This window comes from Puccinia triticina, chromosome 5A (assembly GCF_026914185.1).
Source record: "Puccinia triticina chromosome 5A, complete sequence".
In the NCBI taxonomy this organism is placed as follows: domain Eukaryota; kingdom Fungi; phylum Basidiomycota; class Pucciniomycetes; order Pucciniales; family Pucciniaceae; genus Puccinia; species Puccinia triticina.
The window spans coordinates 2,218,639-2,246,319 of NC_070562.1; the positions used below are offsets into that span (position 1 = coordinate 2,218,639).

Sequence of the window (27,681 nt, forward strand, 5' to 3'; positions counted from 1 at the left end):
AGAATGGCTCCGGGAGTTACCAGGAGGGTTCACCGACTCACTGGATTTTTTGCAGCTTTTGAACTTCTCAGCTGGGGAAGCTTTTGTTAGGCACGGCACTTGGACTTCACATTTTGGTTTTGTCAGTAGCAAAACACAACAGAGCTTGTATTCCGGTGGTGGTAAGAAGTGGTATAGGACTCATGTCTCTAGTCAAAAGCCTAAAATAGATAAATGGAGGAAGCACAAGTTTTATCCTGCCACTCTTGGGGGGGCAGATGTTTGTTAAACAAAAAACAAATAAGCAATGTTTTTTTTTTCCTTTCTTTGAATTTCTATGAATATGATTAGAGTTAGAGATAGGCAGAGGAGGAAACAAGCTTTCTGTGTTATTAAGGGAGAGAGGAAAAGATAAAAAAAAAAAAAAAAAAAAAAAAAAGGGGGTTGACTACTGGAGACGGTAGCATCAACCACTCATTTTTTTTTTGTGTGTTGTCCATTCCTTTACTGTACCAGTTAAATTTCAGAATCCGCCAGTCTGCTCCATCACATCAGGACTGGAAGAGGGTGCATAAAAAAAAAGGGGGGAAATATATTAAGTTAGCAAGTTGTAGAGTGTGTATAGAAATAAGATAGAACTTACTAGAAATAAACAGATTTAATGTACCAGTCTTCCGCGGCATACATTGAATTGGTAATCTCACGAATAGCTCCCCGTTCGTCGCGAAGGGGGCTGAAACCAGTGAGAAAAGGTTCAAGGACTTGAAGGAGTTGGAGAAAAGCGGCCCGGAACCGGACGCGAGGATCGGTCGGGGGCAGGTTCACGGTAGGAGCGCGGAACAGAAGAGGATCGATTGCAGGAGGAGGCGGCGAGGCGAGGCGGAAGTGAGCTTGGAAGGGGTCATGAAATTCAAAGGTTAAGGGGTTGTTGTTGTTGGGAGAGCGGAGGACAGTGTTGAGGAACGTATTGGTAGCAGTCTCTAGAGCGGTCCGTTGGAGTTCACTGTGATTGGAGAAGCAAGGGGTGCTTGGTCGCGGCAATAAGACGTCCAACGAGGGAGCAGCCTCAACAGGAGCTTTGCAAACTCCTACCAGAAAAAAAAAAGGAAGAAGAAGAAAAGAAAACGGTCAGATAGAGCAAACAGGAAGGAGACTATACTGGCATCACGAGTAAACCTACTTTCAGATCGCGCCGCCACAAAGCGGCCCTTTGCGTCTCTAAGACGGGCCTGAGGGGGCTTGGGTTTAGCCTGAATTTGCCCGGAAAAGCGAGCTCGGCGGGATCTCGGCCTGGATCTTCTGCGAAGGGATTTGGATGGGTGGTAGGTTGGATCGCTGGGGTCGTCGTCGATACTTGAGCAGGAGCTTGGAAGCTCAGTCATGGATTTATATCCAAGGGTTGGCTGAAAGGGGCCTTCGGATGGTTCCTTATCACCTGCAAGAGAGGGAGGAGGAACCATTCAGCAAACAGGGGACGAAAAACATTGTAAAAAAGGTGGATACCTAGCTCATAAGCCTCGATTAGTCCAGTCGCAACGGTGGTGTCGACTGTAACCATGGGTTCCACCGGGTCAGGAGTATCTTTGCGCGAATCAATACCTTTTTAAAGAAGGTAGTGTTGGGCGCTGTCGTCAGCAGTGGAAGGATAAGGTAACAGTCAAACAGAAGGGAATGCAGGATACAGTCGTCGAGTTCGTACTCTCCGTCCTGATCAGATAGTGCAACGGCGGACATAGCCCTTTGGTCACATGGCCGAGCTGCCGCTATCAAGCGTTCCCGTCGTTTGCCAAATGTTTCGCCTAGCCAGGAAGCGACTGAGAGCAGCAAGCATTAGTGTATACGGATTAGAAGAGGATTTTTGCTCAGCTACTTACCTGGCTGGAGGCTGTTGTCAATGATTGATGGTGGGACTAAAAATAAATAAAAATGAGCAGGATGCCAGACACGAGTCCAGAGGAAGCAGCGGTAGGATGCGTACCAAAATTTGACATGGGCTTGTGCTGAGAGCCTGGGTTGGAGGAACCAACGTCAGAAGAGGCATCACCTGTAGCTGAGGGGAACAAAGACAAAAAAAAAAAAAAAAAAAAAAAAAATTAGGGACTTTTGGGTCTTGAGAACAGGGTAGGATAAATGGTAGACACGTACGACGGAGGCTACCATCAAATATTTGCCGGATCACAGATCTCAAACAAGGAGGGGTATGGATAGATCCAAAAGAAGTAAAAGAGTCACCATCCTCATCAAAAGGGTTGGGAGTCAATCAATCAGAAGAGATAGAGTAGACGGAACGGTTGGGAGAGTGGGGAGGAACCTCAGACATGACGGGAAATGATGCTGGAAAACGAAGAGGAAAGTGAGAGGAAAGCTCACCCTTTTATAGACAAGACCAATCTGTAAAAAAAAAAAGAAGAAGAACCAGTCAGCAGCAAAGGTGCTTCAAGTTATTCGCACGATAGAAGCGGACTCAATAAGGTCTTCTGTATCCATTGTTGGCACCACCTGCACGGCTTATTCTTTTCTGAAGCATGAGTAAATGAAGGGAATGAAGGCAAAACACATCAGCTTGCATTTGTCATATGGCGAAGCCAATAAACTTAAAACTTTGGAGTTGGATTGGCGTTTGGAGGGGGAACGGAGGCGGCAACGGCGTCGGCAGATCATTTTTTTTGTGGGATGCATTCAGCCCAGTCGCATACACACTGGACAACAGCATATGTACCTCAGGAGGCGGAAAGAGGGTCAATTAGAGTTTCACGTACAGGGAGGAAGAAAATTGTGGCAAGTATGTACGTACTTTGGAGCCCATCATTATTCTGAACGGCGACCGGCGAATTGGCAAAGGTGACAAGCAGGGAGAGAGGAACTGAAGCGGCGATAGTCCAGAAAGATCACCTTTGTGAAAGTAATGGAGCTGGCGGCGAATGAAGTACAGGAAAGATCACGAACTACAATTAGTGGCGTCCATAGAAGCGGCATTCTGTGAGGCGTCTACAGAAGAAATGTTCATAGAAGTAAAGCAATTGCTCCAGTCAGTCGGCAGCGTGTCTAGGCTATACTGCATTAGCCGCACACAGAGATTTTGGGGAGATGACGAGACTTATGGGACTTACGAGGCCGTGAATCAATGCGTCGGTGGCTGGTACACCGGCATGCTCTTGATTACAAGGGTCAGCTCGGCTGCTTGAGTTCGAAGAACCCGCATGCAAGTTTACACTCAAGTGCATATATCTACATAAGCGCACCCTAGTACAGCAGTTTCTTTCGGACACATCTGTACCAGACTATGTACATAAGAACCCAATATAACCACTATAAGACACTTATGGGTTTACTTGAAATAAGCTATGGGGGTAAACAGATCAGAAGGGAATAGGGAACAAATGGAGGGCAGGATTAAAAGTCAAGTATACCCATACAAAAAAAAAAATCACTGGGATTTAGTTGGTCCTGTATGACCTTAAACTGCGGCAAGTCCTAAACAGACTGAGAAACTACAAAAATATTTTCAAACCATGGCAAAATCAGTTCTAGCAGCGAAGTACAAAACAGTGGATAAGAAAATCAGACCAATTAACCATCCCATGCCTCAAGACATAAATCCCCCGCTTCAGCGCCCACTCTTGTCAAGGGATCCTTACAAAACACCTCTCACACCTCATCCACCTGAGTTTATTCCTACTGCCAGGATTACTCATGAAAGGTTGAAAGCGGTGAATTTTGGACCACCCAAGTGGCTTTCTGAGCAAGAATTAAATCTCTTAAAACACGTCATTGTGATACGCAAAAAGTCAGTGGCATTTGATGAGGAAGAAAGAGGCCTATTGCACCATTCATACGGCCAGCCATACAAAATCCCAGTTGTAGCGCATGAGCCATGGCAAAAGAAGCCAATACCAATTCCAAAACCTATTCTGCCACAGTTTGTAGAATTAGTAAGAAGGAGAATAAAAACTGGACTATATGAGCAATCCACATCTAGCTATTCTAGTCCAGTTTTTGTGTTACCAAGTCAACTGGGAAGCTCAGGATAGTTCATGACCTTCAAGTCTTGAATTCAGTAACAATAAAAGATGTGGGGCTACCCCCGAAGATTGAAGAGTTTGTTGACTCTTTTTCAGGAAGAGCATGTTACGGCCTAGGGGATATAATGGGTGGCTACGATGAAAGAGAACTTGATCCCACATCTTGGCCACTTACAACTTTTGAGACGGTCCTTGGCAGACTACAATTAACCCGACTTCCACAGGGTGCAACTAATTCGGTAGCAGTTTACCAAGCTCAGATGACCTGGATCCTTCAGCAAGAGATACCGGATCATGTGGGGATCTTTATTGATGATGGAGGGATTAAGGGACCAAATTCAACCTACAATAATGAGACTTTGAAGGAGAACCCGGGAATACGGAGATTTGTCTGGGAATATGCTATTACCTTAGAGAGAATTTTATTTAGAATAGAAGAAGCAGGGCTCACCATATCAGGAGAAAAGTTTGCTTGCTGTGTTCCAGCTTTGGACATAGTAGGACACGTTGTTTCGCAGGAGGGTAGAATCATGTCAGCTCAGAAGGTCAACAAGATACAAAGCTGGCCAATACCTAGGAGTAAAAAGGACATCCGTAGCTTCTTAGGTCTCTGTGTTTATGTTAGAATGTTCATCAGAAATTTTTCAACCATAGCTGCATCACTCAGAAGACTTACCAGGGATGACGTGGAATTTGAATGGGACAATAAATGTCAAAATGCCTTTGAAGAGTTGAAGAAAATTGTTGGGGAGGAAATCATATTAAAGAATTTGGAATATGGGGAGGGGGCAGGAAGAGTAACATTGGCGGTAGATTCCAGTTACATTGCAGCAGGAGCAGTTCTCATGCAAGAAGACAAAGAGAAAACTTACAGACCAGTAATTTATGAATCAGTAGGCTTTTCCAGAAGAGAATCAGATTACTCCCAAGCAAAATTGGAGTTGTGTGGTGTGGCAAAAATTCTAAAGAAATTACAGACTATCCTTTGGGGACAACATTTTGAGCTTCAAGTTGATGCAAAGGCACTTATAGAAATGATCAATACTCCAAGTCTTCCTGCGGCACCTATGACAAGATGGGTTGCATTTATTCAACTATTTTCGTTTGATTTAGTACATAAACCAGGGAAGACATTTACAATGCCAGATAGCTTGTCAAGAAGGCCCCCAGATGATGATGAAGAATTGAAGGAATTTGACGAAGAAGAACCTTGGGTAACCCCTCATCCAGGCTTTGGAGCTAAGGAGATTAATCTGACAACTATTGGGGTGGAAATAGAGGCCAACACACAAACAAAATTTTGGCGGAAAATGGAGGAATATTTGACTACTTGGAAAAGACCCACCAATTGTGAAGACAATGAATTCATCAAAATAAAGCGTAGGTCTGTGATGTTCTTTGTGGAAGGGGGTCAACTAAAAAGGAGGCGGATACCTTACAATCAAATAGTGGTCTCAAATCCACATATTCAGGTTCAGGACCTAAAATCTTTACATGAAGACTTAGGGCATAGAGGTGTATTGGAAACCTACAGAAGAGTGAGAGAAAGGTTTTGGTGGGAAGGAATGAAGAAGATGGCCAGGAAATGGGTTCAATCATGTGAATCCTGTCAAAAGAGGAGCAAGGATTTACCTAAGGAAGAAGGAAAATCTACTGCCCCCTCAACTTTGTTCCAAAGAGTAAGCATGGATGCAGTACATGTCAAAGCTGGTAAATGGAAATACATTGTAGTTGCAAGAGACGATTTCTCCGGATGGGCAGAAACCGTGGGTCTAACAAATCTCAAATCAAAAACAATTGCAGAATGGTTTGTATCCGAGTGGGTGTGTTGGTATGGAATACCAAAGGAAGTTACCGTTGATGGAGGGGCAGAATTTAAGAAAGAATTACAGTTGGCTATGAAGAAAACTGGAATAAAGCTTAGAGTTGTGACCCCTTATTACCCAGAAGCTCAAGGGATGGTGGAGCGAGGACATAAAGAAATAAAAGATGCACTAATAAAAATGTGTGGAGAAGACGGCCGGAAATGGAAAGAATACTTACCCTTAGTAACTTTAGCTGATAGAATTTCAACCAAGAGGTCAACTGGATACACCCCATTTGAACTACAATTTGGACAGCCAGCAGTCTTGCCAGTGGATATGGAGCTTAAGACCTACCTCAGTGTGGATTGGACAGAGATCAAAACTACAGCAGACTTACTTCATATAAGAGCAGATCAATTAGCTCAGAGAGATGAGAGTATCCTGAAAGCCAAGGAAACATTGGAAAAAGCTAGAAGAGATTCCGTGAAATACTGGGACCGCAGACTTGCACATCAAAGAAGGGAACCGCTTAAACCGGGGGATATGGTCTTAGTGTATAATAAAGCTTTGGAAAATCAGTGGGGTTTGCTGTTCAAACCCAGGTGGAATGGACCTTATAGGGTAATAGAGCAGATAATGAACGGGCCCTACGAGCTTGAAGAACTTGATGGGACCAAGCTGGCACGAAGATATGCTGCTAATCAGGTGAAGAAGTTTTATCCACGAGGAGAGCTGTATGAAGAAGAAGACACTATAGAAGAAGAAGAAGAAGAAGATGATGAAGAAGAAGAAGAAGAAGAGGAGGAGAACATTGAAAATGCAGAAGACAGGGAAGAATAGATTGAGTGTACATTCACAAAAAAAAAAAAAAAAAAAATTAAAGAGAATCTAAGCAGAAATCATAGAGTATAAATAATCTCAACGGTAAATCAAAATAGGCAATGAAAAGTTGGGAGACAGAAGTAAAGATCTGTATCATGGATAAGGACTGAAGACATATCATGGGACGGATAGACTTTCATTTGACAAGGAAGGGAAGTTTAAGCAAGGTTCATACACTAGTAGCTACAATATATGAGGATTAGTTTTGGAGTTTAGAGTTTAGGTTAGAGATATTGGGTAAATGGATATAACTATTGGATTAGATATATCTACAAAGTTAGAAGTGTTAAGTGTTTGAGCTACTGGTTATGGATATTGTGCAGGACTTGATTCCAGTGTTAAAAGGAAAGATAGAAGTGCTGGTTTATGTCTAGGAACTTTGAAGTAGATGTAAATTTTTTTTTACTCTTTGTTTCTTTTGTACCCTTTCTTGCTTTTGATACTTGAAACAGGAATGCTGCGGACAGCATTAAGTTGGGGGTGGATGTGGTGTGCCAAATCTGTTTCAAGTATCAAATTGCATAAAGTCTTGGTTCACTGTATGATAAGGAGGCATATTCTTGGATGTATTATTGCATGATTAGATTCTACAGGTCATTTAAACCCTAGTCACTCACTTGAACCACTAGGCTAGCTCCACTCAGTCAAAAGTTATTTGGATTAAACTGTTTGTGACATAACTCAATTAAATACTATAGAATTATATTTGGTAGTACAGTGCCCGGAAGAAAGTTTTCATGACACTTCTTTTGAATAGGAGACTTACAAACCATGCCTCTTAAGTTCTGAGTTATTGGGAGGATGGACAGAAAGGTTTCAAAAGAATGAATATAAGTAATGTTTTTGGAAAAAATAAGTGCATAATAGCTGAAAATATTCTTTCATGAAATGATAATTTTGGAAAATCTTTAATACTGTTCCAAAAAAAAAAAGAAAAATCAGAATCAGTAAACTGACATCCAACATGAATGATAATAAATGAAAAAAATGAGTACCAAAATAAATTTCAAATTTTGGGTGGCAGTGAAAACACATCAAATACTGTTTTTTTGTTACCTGCAGTGCAAATTTGGAATTTTTGATGTGTTTTCACTGCCACCCAAAATTTGAAATTTATTTTGGTACTCATTTTTTTCATTTATTATCATTCATGTTGGATGTTAGTTTACTGATTCTGATTTTTCTTTTTTTTTTTTGGAACAGTATTAAAGATTTTCCAAAATTATCATTTCATGAAAGAATATTTTCAGCTATTATGCACTTATTTTTTCCAAAAACATTACTTATATTCATTCTTTTGAAACCTTTCTGTCCATCCTCCCAATAACTCAGAACTTAAGAGGCATGGTTTGTAAGTCTCCTATTCAAAAGAAATGTCATGAAAACTTTCTTCCGGGCACTGTACATAGTATAGAATCAGGTACAAGTACATAGTTAGGGTGTAGTTTATACAGGTGCACACACGTACCCCTGTATGTTTGCATGACATCATCAGTCACATGTTGGATCACACGTTTATCAGAAGGCTCACTAGCTAAATTCCCTCAACGGAAGCTTCCATGCAGCAAAAATCCCTCAATGGAAGCTTCCATGCAGCAAAAATCCCTCACAGGAGAAGTCACACCAGCATAAATCCCTCAACTGACTTCCCCACCAGCAAAAATCCCTCACATTTTACTATATAAGGAGCATGTCTTCCCTCCTCAGTGGGGGCATGCCACTCAGGCAATCCTAATCAGAACACACATCTCACTCAGAAGCTACAAGCTAAAATCAACATAAATCCACTAGTGTGATCTCAATCAAGTTGCCCATCAACATCTTTCATACCTCAGAGGATATATAAGTAGTCAAGTAGCAAGCATCACCACTTGTGCTCTTAACAAGTCAAAGTGATCTTAACCCATTGTACTCTTAACTGAAGGTTAAGGAGGAGGACAAAAGACACTTTGAATAGTTCACATCTTCCATTAGTCTTTTTTTTTGCAACATTCTATATCTCAGCACATACTTCTCTCACTCAATAAACATATAAACCATATAAACCATATAAAACATATCTTACGTTCCTACTGATTTCCACCACCAACTCCATTTCCCCGTATCCACTCAACATTTCCGCTGAATTCAAGTTTGATCTAGGTTTGATTAGAGACTGCTACATATAGTTATCTCTATCATTAGTTTGCCACAACAATAAAAATAAATTTGTTGTGATAACTCTTGTGTAGTATTATAGAGGGGCAGGTCTTTCAAACCACCCGTAACAGTTGTAAAAGCTTCATACATACTTGAAATATTATAACTGCTATTTCCCCCTCGCAGAACTGCCACCCGTCCCAAAAGGAGTTCTCACATCTGGTGTCCCAACAGTGGCCTACAACCTTCAGAAGATCGACAAGTGAACTGATGAATCCCTGCAACTGACACATAATAGCAATGAACAAGTGAAGGATTCAAATGCGGAGTCTCACCTCAACATAACATTTGAAGATATGATCTCAACTGATGTGATCTTAAATGATGTGATCTTAACAGAGGTGATCTTAAGTGATGTGATCTCAACAGATGTGCTCTTAAACAATGTGATCTTAACCAAGGTGCTCTCAACCAGAATGTGATCTCAACCAAGGTGCTCTCAACCAGAATGTGCTCTCAACCAAAATGTGATCTTAACAAAGTCACCTTCACCTCCACCTTATACACCAATTTAACTCCACCTTAACTCCATATTAACCCATGGGATCATCATCCAGTAAATTTGGTATCAATCATGCTAGATGGATGGATCAAGGGAGCAAGAGTCAATCACACCCACGGGGTCCATCAAGACCTTAAACTGATTCCATAGTTGTGAAGAGGAAAAGGCCCATCATGACCGTAAACTGATTACATAATTGTGAAAAGAATGGTCCTGCATGACCATAAACTACAACTCCAATCAGCTAGGACCTTTATCAACATGAATTGCTGGATCAAAAGGAATAGAAATCAGCAGCTATGCTGAGGACTTACTGGCACAACCAAGACTGACATGAATGAAGAAGGAGATAATTATGGCTCATACGTGATATCCTGTCTCAATCTTCTAGACCAAGTAGTTTATCAAATTAACAGACATGGAAATGTGGAGAGACACCCAAGGAGGTAAAATATTGGACAACATTTGGCCCTTTGTTATATAAAATAGAAGTATAGTTAGGCCTTAAAAGGAATACGATATGATGGAATGGAATCTGTCAGAAACATCAACCACATTCCTTTTCTTTGGGCCAACGACAGTGGTACAGAGTTACCAGGAGAGCGTTAGGATCCTTTGATTCGGGAGTGGCAGAGGGGGAAAAGGTTTACCTAGGACATACATATACTAGAATTTGAAATAGCAGAAGGAGACTAGATCAGAAAATAGAATATCTGTTTGGATTTGAATCAACACCACACCAACAACTTATCTGAGGAACACGAGGAATAGGAGAGAAGGATACAAAATTTGGTAGAAAAAACAAGGATTTACCACAAAATCCATGGATAGAATTTCAGACAGGCATGACAAGACAGAAGACAGGAGGAAAAATTTATATCATGAAGAAGAACAGAAGACACAACATGGAACATTAATCAATTTCATTTTTGAGGAAGGTAGGGTAAGCCGGATTCATACACTAGTAGCTACGGTTAAGATTGTTTTTAGAGTTTGTGGTAGAGATATTGAGTAAAATGGGTAGAGCTAGTGGGTTAGTTAGTTCCATAGATTGATTAGTATTGAGTTTATTTAGCTACTAGTTATGAATAATGCGCAAGGCTTATAATTCCAATAGTAAAGAGATAGATAAATGATTCATGTTAGGTGTAAGAGCTTCAAAGTAGATTTAGATTGAGTACTACCTGTTTTTTGAGCCTATTTAATACTTGAAACAGGAATGCTGTGGACAGCATTAAGTAGGGGGTAGATGTGGTGTGCCAAATCTGTTTCAAGTATTAAATTACATAAAGTGTTGGTTGAATACATGAGAAGGAGGCATATTCTTGGATGTATTATTGCATGATTAGATTCTAAAGGTCATTTAACCCCTAGTCACTCACTTGAACCACTAGGCTAGCTCCACTCAGTCAAAAGTTATTTGGATTAAACTGTTTGTGACAGAACATAATCAAATACTATAGAATTATATTTGGTAGTACATAGTATAGAATCAGGTACAAGTACATAGTTAGGGTGTAGTTTATACAGGTGCACACACGTACCCCTGTATGGTCGCATGACATCATCAGTCACATGTTGGATCACACGTTTATCAGAAGGCTCACTAGCTAAAATCCCTCAATGGAAGCTTCCATGCAGCAAAAATCCCTCACAGGAGAAGTCACACCAGCATAAATCCCTCAACTGACTTCCCCACAAGCAAAAATCCCTCACATTTTTCTATATAAGGAGCTTTTCCTCCCCCCTCATTTGAATTCAGCATGTGAATAGCAGCCACCAACCAACCAGTCACTCATTCATTTAACAGTGTGATCTCAAACATCCACTCACCCAACACCTGTGATCATAATCAGGTTCTTAAATAGCTTGTGTCATTGCACATCATCTACATTGTTTGATCTAAGTCTGATAGAGACTACTGCACATAGTGATCTCTATCAAGGTTTTGCCACAACAATAAATAAATTTTGTTGTCAGAATCCTTGTGTAGTACAATAGAGGGGCAGGTCCTTCAAACCACCCGTAACATAAATATTGCTTAACTGCAAATATCATATTTGTTATCTCCCCCTCACAGAACTGCCACCTGTCCCAAAGGAGTTCTCACAGCGTGGGGCCAAAAAACTTCAAATTCACAAGGCTTCACTTACAAGGGATGTATTTTTGCCTTCACAACGGTTGCAAAATTCTCACCAGGCAAAAGAAAATGTGAAATTTACGAGCCATATAAAAATTTGCAAGTGATAAATTTCAAAGCGCCAAACATGGAGAAACAAAAAATAAAAAAGAGACCACGGATACCCAATAGCCAAACCTCGTCATCCCTAACCAAATTTAGCTTTGCAAACCCTTGACTCCCCGGAGGCTTTTTGTTTGCAACCGCTTGCTTGTTCCGCTCCAGATGTTGCACTGACACTCTCTTGGGGCCGACTGGCAGTACTCTTGGGCTTTGTTTGAGCCATGGAAACCTTGGCGGCCTCCAAAGATGCCCCCTCGAGTACCTTCTTATCTGCCGCCGCCTTGATTTGCTGATCTTCCACTGTTGGAGGGTCTTCAATCGCTGGAATCAGTGCCTGAATCGCTGGATTCAGTGTTTTCCTGCTTGCAGATGGATCCAAAACATTGATGGCCGACTGATTTGTAAATTGGAAGCGATTCACCGGTCAAGGCCGCTTGGTCTAACATTAATTTTGTCGTACATACAACGATCTCCGGGCACCACATCACCAATCTGGAAAAAGAGGACAATCAGAAAACCTAGCAAAGAGTACATGATTAGTATGCCCAAATGAAGGAACCCACCTTGAAAGCAACAATATCACTTGGGACTAAATTAGCTGACTTAATCTCTGACCAGCTTCTGTTGTGCCGTGCCTTCGCTTTTGGGGCAAGGGAGTCGATGAGGGCTTTGACAGCATGGCCAGCGGACCTTTCTTCGTAGCATCCAATCCCGGAGCTCTGCGGACAAGAAGTGAAGCTCAGATGAGACTTTCATCTCTCCAATGCTAGCTCATAATGACTTACAATGAGGGGCAAAGCCGTAATAACATTGAAATCCTGCCAGTCTGGGGAGCAATGTTGTTGGAGAGTCCAATCGAGACTCACAACAATGGGCTACATAATACGAACCCAGTCCCATGCAAGTTCACACATGTTGGTATTGGATGCCTGGAAGGCGGCATCCAGGCCATTTTTGCTTGTTCTAGGAGTGCAGAAGGCAGCGTCAGTGATTACCAGCTTGTAACTGCAGCTGGTTTACTCACTACAACAGCACCCAAATGTCTTCGAGGCCAACCTTTTCGCCATTGGGGGAGCAAAGCGACCTCCGAAGGAGGCGGAGGGTCCCTGCGGGACGGCGTCCCCCCTCCACAAAGGGAGGGACTTAGTCAAGTTAGCTTGAAGCTGGCGTATGAGGTCGGTGGAGGGCAGGCGGCAATAGAAGGCGGAAGGACATACTTTTGAGTGGGTGGAAATCCAACGTGATTGAGGCGTTGAGGCGTGTAAAATTTGTGTATCATCCTTAGTTGGAATACTTTTCCGGGTGAATACAGCATTGTAAAACAAGGCTTGTAACCTGTATCCCGTAAAAATACATTTTGAAGTTCTGATGAAGAAATTCCAAAGGAGGTGTCACAAGGTTTGTGAAACATGCAGTGTAATATTATGTAAATGCTGTCCACATGGTATATTTGCATGGTATGTTTTACAATGTATAATTTACAAGGGCCAAGACAAGTCCAAAAGCCCCGGAAAAATACATATTGCCCCATACATCCCATAAAATCCCAACGCATCCATTTCACAAGGATTATGCCTTGTGAAATAAGTTTTGTAAAATTCACGGACCCGGTTTTTTACGGGGCTGTTGATTTTTACAATTCCTCTTTTACAATGTAAGGACATTGTAAAATGATAACATTGCAAAATTACACATTATCCACAAAACAAATAATTTTACAAAATTGCTCACAATTGAGGGCATTGCAAAACCAGAGAATGTAAAAACTAATTTGTAGATTTGCACATGATCCCTTTTTATGTACAAATTTACCATGTCATTCTTACCACGCCCAGACATTGCAATGGTGCACCAGAGAGGCAAAACAATTAATTTTGCAAATTAATTGCTTTACCAAGTGGGGCCCATTGTAAAAAAAGTAATGTAAAATTACATATCCCTCCGCAGGCGGGCAATTTTGCATTGCCTTGCAAAAAAAGGCCCTATGGCCAAGAAAAAAATCAAAACAAAGCAAAACCGCCACGTATCAGAGGGAGAACAATAGTGAAATCAGATGACTTAAAAAGAAGCCCAAGTAAAAAGCAAGGAGGCGGAGGAGAAATGATGGGGAGAAGAAAGCACAATAAATCAAAACAGGCGAATCAAACACCTGTGGTACCCCTCGAGGACCTGCGCAACCCTACTCTTGTCGGTCTCGCCGCCAATGGCCCACCTGCACCTTTTCGAGGTGCAGGTTGGCTCGCCATTTGATGAGGTTGATCCTCCTTGCCAATCACCAATTGTGCTGGTTGGCTGGCCGATTGAGCATGTTGATTTTTCCGGGTCACCGCATACTTTTCTTTCTCGATGTTCCAGTGAGATTTCCAGTTGGCAGCCGCGCGTGCCGTAATGCGCTCCCAATCCGAATCGTTTAACAGGGCAGACACAACGTTCAACCGGTTTGCTTCAGCAGCCTCCTTCCTAGGTCGTCCTTGCTTCCCGGTTGGTTTATTTGCAGCTGTGGATTTCTGCATTGGTTGATTATCTGAGGCACGGTCACAAGCTGGGTGTTTGGGTCCGGTGTCATGATCACTGTGGTCCGGATGGGAAGGGTCGCCAATCTGAGCAGTCTGAACAACCGGGCGGACCTTTGGAGGGCGGCCACGCCGGGCTGGGAGCTTTTCAGTGGGGTTGATCATCGGTGCACGAGATTCCACTTCTTTGGATTGAGGTTTTGGCTTGGTAGAAACCGGCTGAGCCTTCTTCAGACAAAGAAGGATCTTGATTGGTTTGCTTGGTGGACTCAAAGGATTGCCTGGAGCATCATGTTGCTCACCATCTTCACTGGAATCTTCTCCAGTTTCTTCGCCGCTAACCTCAGTGGAATCTTTGCTGGAATTGTCAGAGCTGGAATGTTGGGAATCAGATGAATAGTCCGAGATTTTCTCCTTCAGGTTCTTGGTAGATTTGTTTCTGATGATCGCCGGTTCGGCCGGTTTCAAAGAGTCCACGGTAGCTTCACCATTGTAAGATATTTTCAACAGGCTCTTCATGTGTGTGAAAGGAAAACCCAAGGAGATTGTGGGGTTATCGCAGCGGATCCTCTCAATACTTTGGTCAACAAAACTAGCTTCATTGTCCGTCCACTCTCGCGAGTAAAGAAGCCAGCTGGTATTTGGGTGAGCTCCACTGATCTTTCCGGGGACGGTGTCGACCATCTGAGCGTAGCCGGCATTCACACGGTCATTGTGTAGCCAAATCCCGGTAACTCCTCAAACGGTTTGCAGTACCTTTCCCCAATAGTGACCATCTCCCCAATATCCTCGCGACATGAGTGTGTATACCTCCCCCGATATGGTGAGCTTGAAAGGCCAATTCATCTCACCCATGAATTCAACCTGTTTCTGTTCATCAATGATTGTTGCCGAGTCGATTTGAAAGTAAAGGTGAGGGGGTGATTTGCCATTGGGGAATGAGATGATTGATGTTTGTTCTAGGAAGTTGCTGGGGGAGGGATTGTCTTCACACTCCAAAGGCTTACTTCGACGGGGTTTTTTGGATCGCTCGGCACCACAACTCTGGCATTGTAGACCGGAAGTTCCAGCCAGTCCAGAAGTTGACCACCGGGTGATCAGAAGCCCAGCGTTGGCGCAGTTGATCGCATTGGCTTCAAACATAGAGTTAGTGACCTTTAGGGCCACCAAGCGGCGATCTCCTCGGGGATGATCGATTGGCTTCTTGTGAATCTTCCGGGGGCAAGAGAATTCTCGAGTTTCTTGAATGGAAAACAGACTCTTGAGGACCTCCGACGAGTTCGTTTTTGGATCCAAGATGATTTCCATGAAGAAATCACACGATGCAAAGGAACCCGGGATGAAGGAGTCAGGATGGAGGCTCCTAGCCGCTTCGAATAGTTTGTTTGATCCACGAGTGAGGATCGATTTGAGATTCTTGTTCTGGATGAGCTCATTGGTGGTCCGGGAAGTAAAATGGGAGACAAGAGTGTGGAATAGACTGGTATTTTTCCCGCCGGGGCTTTGGAGCCAAAGAGGGCTGTAGATTGCATAAAGGGAGTCCAACGCAGCCGCCAACCAACATCGATTCCGTGTTAGCGAATCCTTTGAGGCAGCGTACAACATGAAAGTTGTGTGCATCGCCCTGTTGATGTTAAGAGATTTTGGGGGCCTGCCGAGCTTTACTCGTTTGGTTGGATGATTGACAAGGGCTTGGGTGGTGTCTGGAGGGCGCCCATCGTTCATTGCGGCCCTCTGCCGCTTGGTAGGTTTGATCCAACCAATCGAGTGGGCGATGTCTTGCTGGTTCTTTGGCTTGATCCCATACCGGATGGGGATGCCACGCATAGTGAGCTCGTGGTCCTTCTCCAAAGCTTTGACAAATGCAAAGAGCTTGGCAAAACCTGGAATCAAAGCCTTCTTTCCAGAACTGATCAATCAATCAAGTCAGTGTTTTTTTTATCTCCAAACCAGATTTAAGATGAAAAGACGAGGAACCGAACCTACCTGAACATGTAGTAGACTCGGTGCATGCTCTCCTGAGCATTAGTAGAACTTGGGAGCTGATCATTGCCGTTAGGACAGTCCTCGAGCATCTTGCGGCGGCTGGGGAAAAGCATCGATTCAACATCGGCCATAGTCCACCAGTCAAGCCAAGCCTTGACCTTGGGGAATCTGCGCCGCATCTCATCGATTCTCTCGTTGTGGGTTGGCCCACCTTTTTCACACGGCTGCAGCAGGGCAAGACACTTGGCTTCAAATAAAGCCTAAAGTGAGATTAAATGTAAGCTAGTGTTGACGTCTCAAATAAGAAAACAAACCAGAACTAACCTGCTCATCAGGCATGATGACCGCCCGGTTCCGCTTGACCCTTGTCACTGATTGTCGGAAGTGCTCGCGGCATCCCTTCAGTTTCTTCATGGCTTCCTCACGGTTGGTTTCGCCAAAAACATCCATGTACGCCGCCACAAATCCAGATTGTTGAGCTTTGGAGAAATCCACAACACTTCGCGCCATGTTCTCGCGCTCGCTTTGCAGGAGTGAGGGGATGAGGAATTGGCGGAAAAGGACAGAGAAGTGGACTTTGTAGTACAATTCACTCAGCCCACGTATCCAGCTGAGCTGGACGGGAATCCATCGAGAAATTTCGTCGCAGTACATGGAGGTTGTGAGCAGATAACCTGTGGCAAAGAAGCGGTAAGTGACGTCCGAGATCAAGCCGCCCGAGTACAGATTGTTGTTGTCTTCGCGACAATCCAGAAGCCTCTGAGACATCCACTCAGTCTGGAAGGTGATGTGTTCATGTCCTGCGTTGCACGCAATCAATATGGTTTCCATGCCGTTCCTGTCAAATTAGATCATTAGATTGTAAAGTTAGCAAATGTAAATGTAGACAAATCGATTCAAAAATAAAATTACTCAACAGCTGCCATTGAAAAAGGTCGTGCATGAACCTATCACTACTATCATTAACACCCTTCCCTGAACCAAAATCGATCTGCTGAAGTATCTGACGACAAAGGTGACAAAGCCGGTCCGAGTGGCCAAGGGATTCATGGATGTTAACAACACTGTCACTTGGCTCGCCAGGCCCACCGGCTTTACCAATCTATATTTTGATCGGAAAATATTTTAAAGGTCAGCTTATCTGGGTGAAATGAAATTGGAGGGAGGGGGAGCTGGGCAGAAACAAAAAAATCAAACCTTGAGCTGGAGCGCGGATGCCTTAGGATTTTTTTTGACAGTTTCAACTAGATCCTTCTTTGCCAAGGGGTCTGGTTTCTTTGACGATGGCCACCAATGATTGTGATTACCTCGGTGTCGGAGGAGACCCCATCCAGTTTTCTTGTGGATATCGAATCAACATTGAGTTCCCAAGCAGCTTTGCCAGCGGATCTTCCCTGGGCATCGACCTGCAAGCCCTTTGCATGAGGGGTTACTGAAATGAAGAAAAAAGTTTGCATTCAGTCCTGATGTTGTAATGAATGAGAGGGAACTAAGGACTTACGTGCTGAGAAGCTCTTCAATTTTACCGTGTCCAGTCGGCGGGGGGCCAGCATAATCACAACCATTCTCATCGCATCGTAAAACACCACGGCAGTAATATCGCGTGACTTGCCACTCGTCGGACTTGGTGTCGTTGCTGGATCTCTTGGTGAACCCAACCGATCCAAAATTCACAATCTCGGTACCGGCGGTGAGGACAAAAGTGGTAGATCCATTCGGGTAAAGCGGATACCCCTGCCTGTCTAACCGGCAACCATGATCAATAAAAGTATTGAAGCCTTCATCCATGGCGGTAGGGTACTGCCAGTTTGGCTCGTCTTCAGGTTCGGTAGGATTCGGCTTTTCAATTTCAGGGTGGGCGGAGGTTTTGGAAGTCTGTGTGTTTCCGGAATTGGGAATGGATATTGCGGGGGTCTTCACTATTTTGGGCGCCAATATTGTGGGGGTAGCAGATAATGTCGGATGATTGAGAGGAGGAGTGGGAGGAGGGTTGCGGGCGGTGTTTTTCTTTTTGCGGGCCATGGCCGCCGTATCAAAGGATATGTATTAAGGAATAAGCAAGGTTATAGCTTATCAGGTATTAGGCGTGCAGATTATTGGAATATATCAGGATTGATGTCTATTAACGTATCAGGAGCTCTATTAAGGTTGTTGATACCTGTGGGAAAGTCCGAAAAAAAGTGATCGATCAGGCTGACAAAGAAACCTAGAATCTCTCGACTGACCAGCTGGAAGATGGTTGTGTCAAGCCCTAACCTAGGCCGTCACTGTGGAGATATAAGCTATCTAGGGGGGTGAGATAAGCTTCCCAGAGCTTGGATGGGCTGCAAGTCTGAGAGGTTGTAAGCTAAGGTATTGTAATACTAATTGTTTGGTAGGTTATGTACAGGTTTACATGCACTGTAACATGCAATGTAACAGCGCAGACCGTAAAAGTAAAGATTACAGGTCACCCGGGTGTGAATTACAAAATGTAATTTACATCCTGTGAGCTTACATTGCGCGGTTGGGACGACATAAATTGTAAAACTAATTAAATGCATGTATTTTTGCATTTTTACAATGCCCCCGCTTTACAATGGGGTAGCATTGTAAAACACAGTTTGTAAAAATCACTCACCCCGTTTTTTACTCAGGTTGACACATTTTTTTTTCTTACCAAGGCTACTCTTTCAATGGGCCCAGTGGGCTTAGTGGGGCCCATGTGGGCCTCATCAGGCCCATCCAAAAAATCTTCCCAAAAATGTGCCCCCTTGTTTTTTATTCAGTTTGACCCATTTCACATTTTAGCAGAGCATGGGAATTCCAAACAAATACTATTTTTTCAATGGGCACAACAGGCTTGGTAGGGGCCCATGTGGGCCTCATGCAGGCCCGTTCAACTAATTGCCCCAAAAATGTACCCTATTGTTTTTTACTAAGTCTGACACATTTTTATTTTTTTGGCTGAGCACGCTCAGTTGGCATTTTTTTTCAGTAGGGAGTGATTTCTTTCAATGATTTTCCCAACCTCAAATTTTAAGTAATTTTTTTGGGGAATTCAATCATCCTTGAAGTATCATGTCCTCCTTCTGATTTCGGGTTGGATGAACAGCATCATGCAGCTCTTCCAGAACAGCCAGAAACCCTGACCAAATGTCCTCAAAGTTTTGAGGATATGGGGTGTTTGCAGTTTGAATTTTTCTCCCACCAAAAGTGTCAAAACTCATCATGCCAGTTTGCCGACCTATGGACCAAGTCTCCCCTGTGGGGAGTTCGCTTTGCGAACCGGCCAGGCGCCCCCCACAGCGGCAGACTTGTGTTAAGCTTGAGGGCTATATTGCTAGCAATGGTAGAGAGAATGTGGTCCGGGATCTCTGCCAAGCTAGGCAGGAGGGGGAGTAAGCATGTTGTTTGGTGAATGTCACATGAAAGGGTACGTGTACCCTTGTAAAACCCGCCAGGAGTGCGGGGCTTCACACAAATGCGTGGGCAAGTGTTTGATTTTGAGATTATCAGATGTCATAAGCAGGACAGGAAAGAAGGGGAGATGAAATAGGGGCGGCAGGCGGCGGAAGCCAGAGACTGGCAAATGAGGCCATATTCACGTGCAAACGTGAGTACCAGCCTTATCATTTGCTACACAGTCAGATTAACATATCAAAACACTGTTTCAATAGCGCACAAACGGAGCATTTACATCCGCCAACTTCGATGCGACAAGGAAGAATGAGTTCTCTGGATTCTCCCGATGCCCCTATCATTGGGGTAAATCCGACCAAAGACTATTCAGTCAAAAAAATTGTTCCCAAGGATTTCTGTCGGTGAAACACGTTTAGTCAGCAAGTTAACATCAATCACTCGACCCACAGGGACTATTCTCGCGCTGTCGAGGAGAAAGAAGTGAATCTGAGTTGAACTTACCAATCCAATAACCATCGGGATCTTGGATGAAAGCTAAATTAGACCGACCACCGGGAAAAAATCTTGAGCCCCGCTAAAGATTCCAAAGCGATCTTATGGAAAATCACAAAAACCACTTACCAATCCCTTTCATTGAGCCGTCATTTAATTTTTTCTGAAACTGCAGCAAGCAAATGATTCAGGACGGCTGATGACTCCACGTGACTTGGGACTTTTCGATTGATTTGAGACCGAAGATGTGGCTGAAGGGAGGGTCACATACTTTAACTTGTTTCTCTTCCAAGTAAGCACAGGTTTTTTCAACGTCGTCGCAAGTTATCGCAAGATGTCCAAACCCTTGAGGAGATTTGTTACCATTATGATAGCCGGAAAAGTTATCATCGGATTCGGTACCCCAATTATGGCATAACTCCACGATTCCTTCGCGATGGAGTGGACTCGCAGACTTTAAATCTTGATTGGAATCCTGGAATCCTAAGAAGTAGTTTGTAAACTTCGCAGACTCGACTTCCATTTTTCTCAATAGCTGAATGACCGATACGCGCGCATGAGGCGAAGTTTTTGATCAGTCTCAGTAGCTGTATTGAAAAGGAACCTGCGGGAATACATAAAAACTAACTAACGCACTTTCATCCCCAGAACATCTTGATAAAATTCGAGGCTGATTTTGGGATCCCTAGTCGATCATTGAAGTTAGACATTGGTGCGTCAGCCAATTAAGATTATTTGATACAAAAAAAATTCTTCAGCTTGTTTGGATCTCACTTGATTCTGAACATGGTGTGATCTGAGAAAGAGAAGTTGAATTAATTTGGCTAGGGTTCTCGGTAAAAATTATTGTTAAATGGGCATAGGCAAAAAAGAGAACTCACTGAGCTTAAAGGTTTGTTGGGAAGCGATGTGCGACCTGCGAATTGAAGAGTTGGCAAACAAATAGGTAGGGTTCGTGAGATTAATCAAGCGATCAACGATGGTCCTCATCCTAGCTTCAAGCGACTTTGTCTCAGGGACTGAAGATCGAAGCAAAAAAATAAAAATAAAAAAGGGATGTAAGTTAGGGTTGCCCACGGTTTTTGAGCTTACATGTTGTTCAAATCGTGCTGAATACAGGCTTGGGCAGGCGTATGGATTGTCTTTTCTTGAAGCGATTGCTGGATGCGTGATGCTACACACCCCAGAGGACAAGAACCCCAGTGCGTCATGAAGTGTCGATGTTCCGCCCGTCGGATATCATAGACTCCCGGAGCATCCGACCACTTGTACATACCGTCTCGAACAAAGCAGCTTCAACATTGGTGAACAAGTTTTTATCTTGATTATGACAGCCCTTGGCAACTTTGTAACAATCAAGGATGAAGAAGGCGAGAGAAACCTCAATGTTCTGGAGGAATTTCGCCTTCTACGTTAACATAGCCAAGGTGACACTGCCATTGCAATCAACTAAAAATATTGCGGACGACATAGACAACGGACAATAACTCCTTGAAAGCTGTTAATTAACATCAAGCGCTAAAATGAAAAATAAAAAGTACAAAAGCTCTATAGTCTATAAGTAATAATCAAAATATTGACCGATCTGCACTATCCGAAAGCGAGCCTGTTAGCCAATTTTTACAGTGTACAAAGGCTTCAGAGGAAAGAAACGTTCTCTATGATTGGGCAATGAAAAGTAGTCGTTGCTGCTCAAACAACTTGTGTTTTTTCATGCCGGTTTTTTCGGCTCTCTTCTAGAACAAAAAGCAGGGTCTGATTCAGTTTTCTTTATCGGAATCATGTTTTTCTAAGGAGGATGTGACTCCTTCCTTAACCTGAACGGGTTTCGAGTGATCCCTGAAACTTTCGCTAATTAGTTGGATGGGTTCGAGGGGTGGCTTCGAAATCGCCGCATTCTTCATAGACATGGAAAATTGGGCTTTGGGTTTAGGACTTTTGGGCAAAAGCTTTCGGTTCTTGAGTTCGGCGGTGGACTCTTTCGGATCGAGGTCTCCAGTATCACATTCTGACTCGGAGGAATTGGTGCCCCAGGAAACACTTCTGAGGATCATCGGAGATACAGCTTTGGAAGCCATCAATGAAGGCAGTCTTGCTAGGGGAAGCGGATTGGTTTTGGAAGTGCTTGCGGATAGTATGTTGTCGAGGGGCAACGCTGGCTTCATAATCGAGTCCAGTGAGTCAGGCATACCGGGTAAGTTGACACGAGGCGATAAGCCCATCGCTGCATTGAAAGGGGGTAAGCTTGGCATATCTAGACGAAGACTTGGTCCTGACAAGCTGAAGTTGGCATTTTGGGAATGATCGGGCTTGACATGGTCCAAGAAAGCAGCAAAAAGGTGATCGAAAATCGAATTCAGGCGCGTCGGATACTTGAGTAAGACGCAGTATGCTTCGGTAACAACTGCGAGCAACATTGCTTGAAGAATGTCTGGTAGTTTGAAGTTCAGCATCGTGATCCTGGTCTGTGGTGCTATTGGCCCTTTAATGGGCTTTTCGGTTGGTTGAATTTCACTAAGTTCTGCATGACCAGAGCTCGATTTATCCCCAGCCAGGGGCAAAAACCTTTCAAGGGATTGGTCGCGTGCTGAAGTCAAATTAAACTTCCCCGTACTTCCGATATTTGTGAGACTGATTGCTTGGTCAGGATGAACCACACTTCCGATAGACTCGGCAAATTTGACTGCTTGGGTGGGATTGACCATTCCGGCTATGTTATCCATGGTAGCCTGGACTCTGAAAGCTGGGCTTGCGTAAAACATGTCCAGCTTCGATCGAAGTTGCTTAACTTTGTCGTTTTGACCTTCCGAATGAAACTGCGAGCGACTTTCGAGCGCCGATATCCTCATTTGGATGTGGTTGAGTATTCGAGGGGTGTATAGCAGAGCAGCGCGATCCTTGGACCTTTGGACTCGGACAGCTCGCTTCAAAATGGTTTTCATCAACCCTACGAGGCGGGGTCTTTAAATGAAAATGTCAGGAAAACTATTTGCTTAGCTAGCGATTAGCTGAACGAGTGACTCACATTTGGCTTTCGATGAATCCAGGAGGGTGAGTACGTGTATGCTTTGGATCGTATTTGTGGATGCCCCAGTCCAAAGCAAAGATCGGTTTTACCGGTAGATGGTTCATGAGCGATTGTAGGCCCATCGTACTTGCTTCCTCGCCGTCGGTGACCGATGCCTCATAACATTCGACGTCAAAATTTTCTACGAATCGAAAGCTCAATCTGATGTTTATCGGGGGCATGTTGTCTGGTGAACCTTTTGTCCCGACGACATTAGCAAGCGTTTCACTCAGGCAAATACGCATCAGCCTTTGTATCCAGTAGTGGTGAAAGATTGCTATCTTCACGTCAATCGCGATGGACGAAATGTCAAATATCGATGCGAGAGCTTCCTTGCTAACCTGCACTGGGAAAGCAGGAGTGAATTGATTTAATCCACCACCCAGTCTGGTACCCCCATAAAAACCAGGAAAAAGCCGTTTGAGTTAATAAGGGCTCCTAGATCTAGAGAATATGTGTTGCGCTCACATACTAGCGCTTTCATTTGAAGCTGTGGCCAAGACGTTCTCGGGGGCCTTGGGGTTCGTTAAGACATCACTGATTGGCACCAGAGCGGAAAAGAGCTCTACAGACAAGTAATGTTCAGTGAGTTTTCGGAGAGTCGCTTGACGGTTGTGTGTTTAATTACGCTCCATGAAGATGTGACGCGGCACTTACCCAACAGTTCAGCTGCCGACGAAGAGCTCTTGCCGATGAATTTTTGGAGAAATTGACACGCTTGAAAGGAGTCCATTGTGGAGACAGCTGAACAGCTTCGGAGTTTGCGATAACTGGGAGATAGTGTGATGGACGTTTGTAGACTAGTAGGACTGCTTGTGTGGATCGGAAGGGTTTCTTCACGTATTTGGTGGATTTCAACAGTTTGCCGGTCCTCGGAGCTACACCCAGGGTTTCTTCACCAAGCGAGGTCCAGAGATTGACATCTAAGAAGGCTTCATTAAAAAACGGATTTGCGTCGTGGTGGGTGGGCGTGATGAGATATTTTACAGGGTCAACACGCATCAAGCTGTGCAATAGTACCCTTAAGCACGCCTACTGACCAGTGCCCAACGCGCAAGCTAGGAGAGCTTGCTTGAAAAACGCACAGTCCAAGTTTAGGATTTGTCTTTCATGAATGCGCTCAAGCGTTTGTGATAACATTCTACATTCACTTTCCACCCTGTGCGAGACTCTTTGGAGCTTTGATCGAGAGAAAAGCCTCGAGAGCGTTCTCCTGTCCTCAGATGGCCGTGATGACCTACCCTGCAATGACGGGTCCGGGGGCTGATTGAATTCGAATCAGCAGAACCGATGACAGATGATCTTTCCTCGCGGGTCATGCGCCGAGACTGGAGCTATTCAAGATTACAATTGCGTGGTGAGAAGCAGCAAGTTGAGCAGGCCAATCGCAAGTTGTGTGATGATAACGGCGGAAAGGAAGTTGGTATCTATTCTGAGGGAGATGACGTCAATTACAACGCCATGATTGAAAGCTGATCGTGAAGAGATCACACGAGGCCAGGCATTAAGCCATTGTTGACCGTTTCTTCCTGTTTCTCTTTTCTCATCCGATTGTCCAACAGTGAACCCCTTCTTCTATTTATCATTGGTCGCGCTATCAGAGATTGCCTCAATCATTTCTCTCGCTTCCGACTGCTCAAACCCGGGGCCGTACCATCACATTCTCAGTTTGATTTCTTAAAAAAATCAAAGCGCTGCCCAGGCCATGCGCACCAGCCATTTACCTGGCCTACTACCGCTGACCCAGCAAACCGTTTCTCAAACGATAGCTCTCTCGGCACACGTCCTCCAATTGAACCGGTTGATCACAATGTTGCGAAACAGCGCTAGGATCAGACTCATGCAGAAAGCTGATGGATTTCAGTCTCACGGAAGGGTAGTTATTTGATTTGAGAGAAATGGCATGTAAGCAGTATGTCGGCGGGTCGGCGGGACATAGACTTTATAATGTATTGGATAACTGGAGAAAAAATTACCAAGGCAGAAGAGAATGAAAATGATGAGCCGATACCACTTTCTGAACTTTGGAGAGGGGAACATTTGTTTTAACAGAAAGAAAGCTGGCGGTGACACCTTGTTGTCTCAAAAAGGCCGAGTGGTTACTATATGTATTTGCCGCACCAAGATGCCAGATTTTAGAGTCTCGCGATTGCAGCCTCCAATTGTTGGATCTGTACTGGCAAACTCTCGCGTAACTTTGCAGTTTGTCGTGGTTCTCGGAAGCGTGACAGCGCAGTAGGATCATTCGTAAACCATTTGATTCCTCGCTCATCGCAGTTTTTGAACAGGCGCCTCTCGACGACGTAGAGGCATATCGCATCGACATACCTGCTCGCAGCGGTCAAGCAGTAGCTTCTCAAGATCGTCCTCATCTGAACATCCTCAGCGCTTCCCTCAACACCCCATTTCTTTGCGAAATCCGTGTCCTGGAGCGTGGAGGGCTGGTTTATCTCGTCATCCAATACTTCGTGAGCGTCGTGATCCATGATTTTTTTCTGTTGGTGAACGAATTCCATCATTCGTTCCGAAAAGTAATTGACGAGTATCTGGTCGCAGCGTTGTCCAATCACTTGTGCAAGCGTATTCATGGCGATTTGGCAGACTTTGGCGATGTGTCCCTGAGTTACCGACAACCATTGTTCTACGACGCGCTTGCAAAGGATTACGAATGCTTCGAGTGGCACCATTCCTTTTAGCTCGCGACCCCTAGTGGCCCTCATGATACTTCGGACGTCCAATGATTCCGTTGCTTGATTTGTTATCGCAATGATTTTCTTATGAAACGCCTCGTTGTACTGCGTCAGGGAAGTAACAATATGCGGCGAAAATTAACTACGATGGTTTTGAGAGCCAGCGAGGAAGAGAAAAAAAGACTGCTTACATCCCGAACTAGAGATCTTAGGTAGTGTTCCTCGCTAAAGTCTCCTGCGCCATAGTGGCCGTCGACTAGGTACTTGAACTGTTGCATTACATGATTGATATTCCTTTGAATTGACATAGATTTTTCAAGATCAGTCGCGATAGCAGGTCCAAGCGCCTCCAACTGTGCCGACAGGGTCTCTTTGCGCTGAATGATGTCCTTTCTAATCCCGGATAGTTCCTTCTCGACTTGATCGGTTAACGTGTCAGTCAGCTTTTCGATCAAGCTCTGGATTCCTCTTTGCGTCACAGGGATACTGGACCAAGGGGGACGCTCGAAAAAGGCAGACTCCTTTTTCAAGGTTCCTTCTCTAGGATCACCTGCCCGACAATCCTCATAGCCTTTGTTCTTAATAATGTGGTATCCGCGCGAAAGATGCCAAAGTTTGCCAGAAAGTATTTCGAATACTGGACCCTCGGTTCCCCGATCAAGCAGATCAGGTTTTGTGAGAACACACAGAGTCCTTTTCCCCGCTTCATCGAATCTCCGGATATAACTTATAGCCACGTTGTTTACGAAATCGTGATTGGCTGGGATGACTGCTAGAACGATGGTTCGGGGCTCAGCTATATATGTCTCGACAAGCTTTGCGATCTCTTGTACGATAGTTTCAGATTGGCCGACGGCATGGGTGTGGACGTAGCCCGGAAGATCGACCAATGTAAGCATGGGTAGTTCGGGTCCATTCAACTCGACTGTCAGGATCTCATCATAAATGGATCGATTTTTGGTACCCTTGAACAGTGCCTTGGCATTTTCGATGACCGCGGCGACATCGTCCCTGGATTGAGGTGCTTTTAATTGTGGGTGAACTTCCCCATTGACGAGAACTCGAGCCGAAAACTCAGTGGCAGAGCGCATCATCACTTGAGTCACGAAGCATGTACACATGCCCGCGTCTTTGGGGAAGGTTACCCCAGAAATATACTCAAGCAGAGCAGATTTCCCGCTCGACTGATCGCCCACCACGGCGATTTGCGGCAAAGGGATTGTACTCGCCAGGCCCAACTTCCTGATTTCATCGACTTTATCCAACAGGCTGCGGGGACAAGAAATCGTGGTGCCATCTTCGTCCATTGACAATTGAGGTGCCACACCGTTGATTTGTCGCCGGCATGTGGTGCCTCCGGCGCAGGGGAAATTGGTTGGGTCTGCTAAATATTCTGCACTCGATGACATGTGGCGGGGTGCTCGCCGGATCGCCCTGCGAGGACGGGAGGGACTTGTGTTAAGTTGGGATGACATGGCGCCTTGGCGCAAAACATGGAAAGCACGCGCGAATGTGAGAAAAGAGCAAAAGAAAATCGAAAGCAGAGTCGCGTCTTTACTTACCGACTAATCAACGAAAACTTCGCTAACTTCCTTTAGAAGCCAATCATATACAAAATATGCTGTCCGCAACAGAACACCCCCGGAAAAGATATTAGAGCTTCGAATCAACCATCTTGGATTTCAGCAGATTCTCAAGCTTACGATGAGAGTGACAAGCGTTAGCGCAGAAATGAATTTGAAACCAAGTAAACGGGAAAGAAAGCCTTCAAATGCGTTTGCTTATAAAAACCCTGGCAGTGACGAAAATTATAACATGAACGGATAAAGTTGGGAAGGAGGGAAGCCCGATTAGCTTTTGATGTCTACAGAGTCATAATTGAAAGGCTATTTTCTGAACT

General features: G+C 44.3%; 4 protein-coding genes across 4 annotated transcripts; all 4 read right to left on the reverse strand.

The window, feature by feature from the left end:
• Nucleotides 1-427: 427 nt before the first annotated feature.
• On the reverse strand, nucleotides 428-1,713 carry PtA15_5A270 (uncharacterized protein; the record flags this gene model as incomplete). The annotated part of the gene is made up of 5 exons (XM_053169013.1): nucleotides 428-430; nucleotides 805-1,067; nucleotides 1,160-1,414; nucleotides 1,483-1,578; nucleotides 1,662-1,713. 5 exons carry the CDS (start codon nucleotides 1,711-1,713, stop codon nucleotides 428-430), a joined length of 669 nt encoding a protein of 222 aa, XP_053020252.1.
• An 18,185-nt stretch (nucleotides 1,714-19,898) lies between these two features.
• Nucleotides 19,899-21,298, reverse strand: PtA15_5A271 (uncharacterized protein; the record flags this gene model as incomplete). Its single annotated transcript, XM_053169014.1, has 8 exons — nucleotides 19,899-19,927; nucleotides 20,034-20,066; nucleotides 20,154-20,193; nucleotides 20,296-20,559; nucleotides 20,661-20,709; nucleotides 20,799-20,820; nucleotides 20,906-21,015; nucleotides 21,117-21,298. 8 exons carry the CDS (start codon nucleotides 21,296-21,298, stop codon nucleotides 19,899-19,901), a joined length of 729 nt encoding a protein of 242 aa, XP_053020253.1.
• A 486-nt stretch (nucleotides 21,299-21,784) lies between these two features.
• PtA15_5A272 (uncharacterized protein) lies at nucleotides 21,785-23,824 on the reverse strand (the record flags this gene model as incomplete). The annotated part of the gene is made up of 4 exons (XM_053169015.1): nucleotides 21,785-22,985; nucleotides 23,050-23,478; nucleotides 23,560-23,656; nucleotides 23,749-23,824. The coding sequence occupies 4 exons, from the start codon at nucleotides 23,822-23,824 to the stop codon at nucleotides 21,785-21,787; spliced, it is 1,803 nt and encodes a 600-aa protein (XP_053020254.1).
• A 1,402-nt stretch (nucleotides 23,825-25,226) lies between these two features.
• On the reverse strand, nucleotides 25,227-27,088 carry PtA15_5A273 (uncharacterized protein; the record flags this gene model as incomplete). The annotated part of the gene is made up of 2 exons (XM_053169016.1): nucleotides 25,227-25,886; nucleotides 25,973-27,088. The coding sequence occupies 2 exons, from the start codon at nucleotides 27,086-27,088 to the stop codon at nucleotides 25,227-25,229; spliced, it is 1,776 nt and encodes a 591-aa protein (XP_053020255.1).
• Nucleotides 27,089-27,681: the final 593 nt, after the last annotated feature.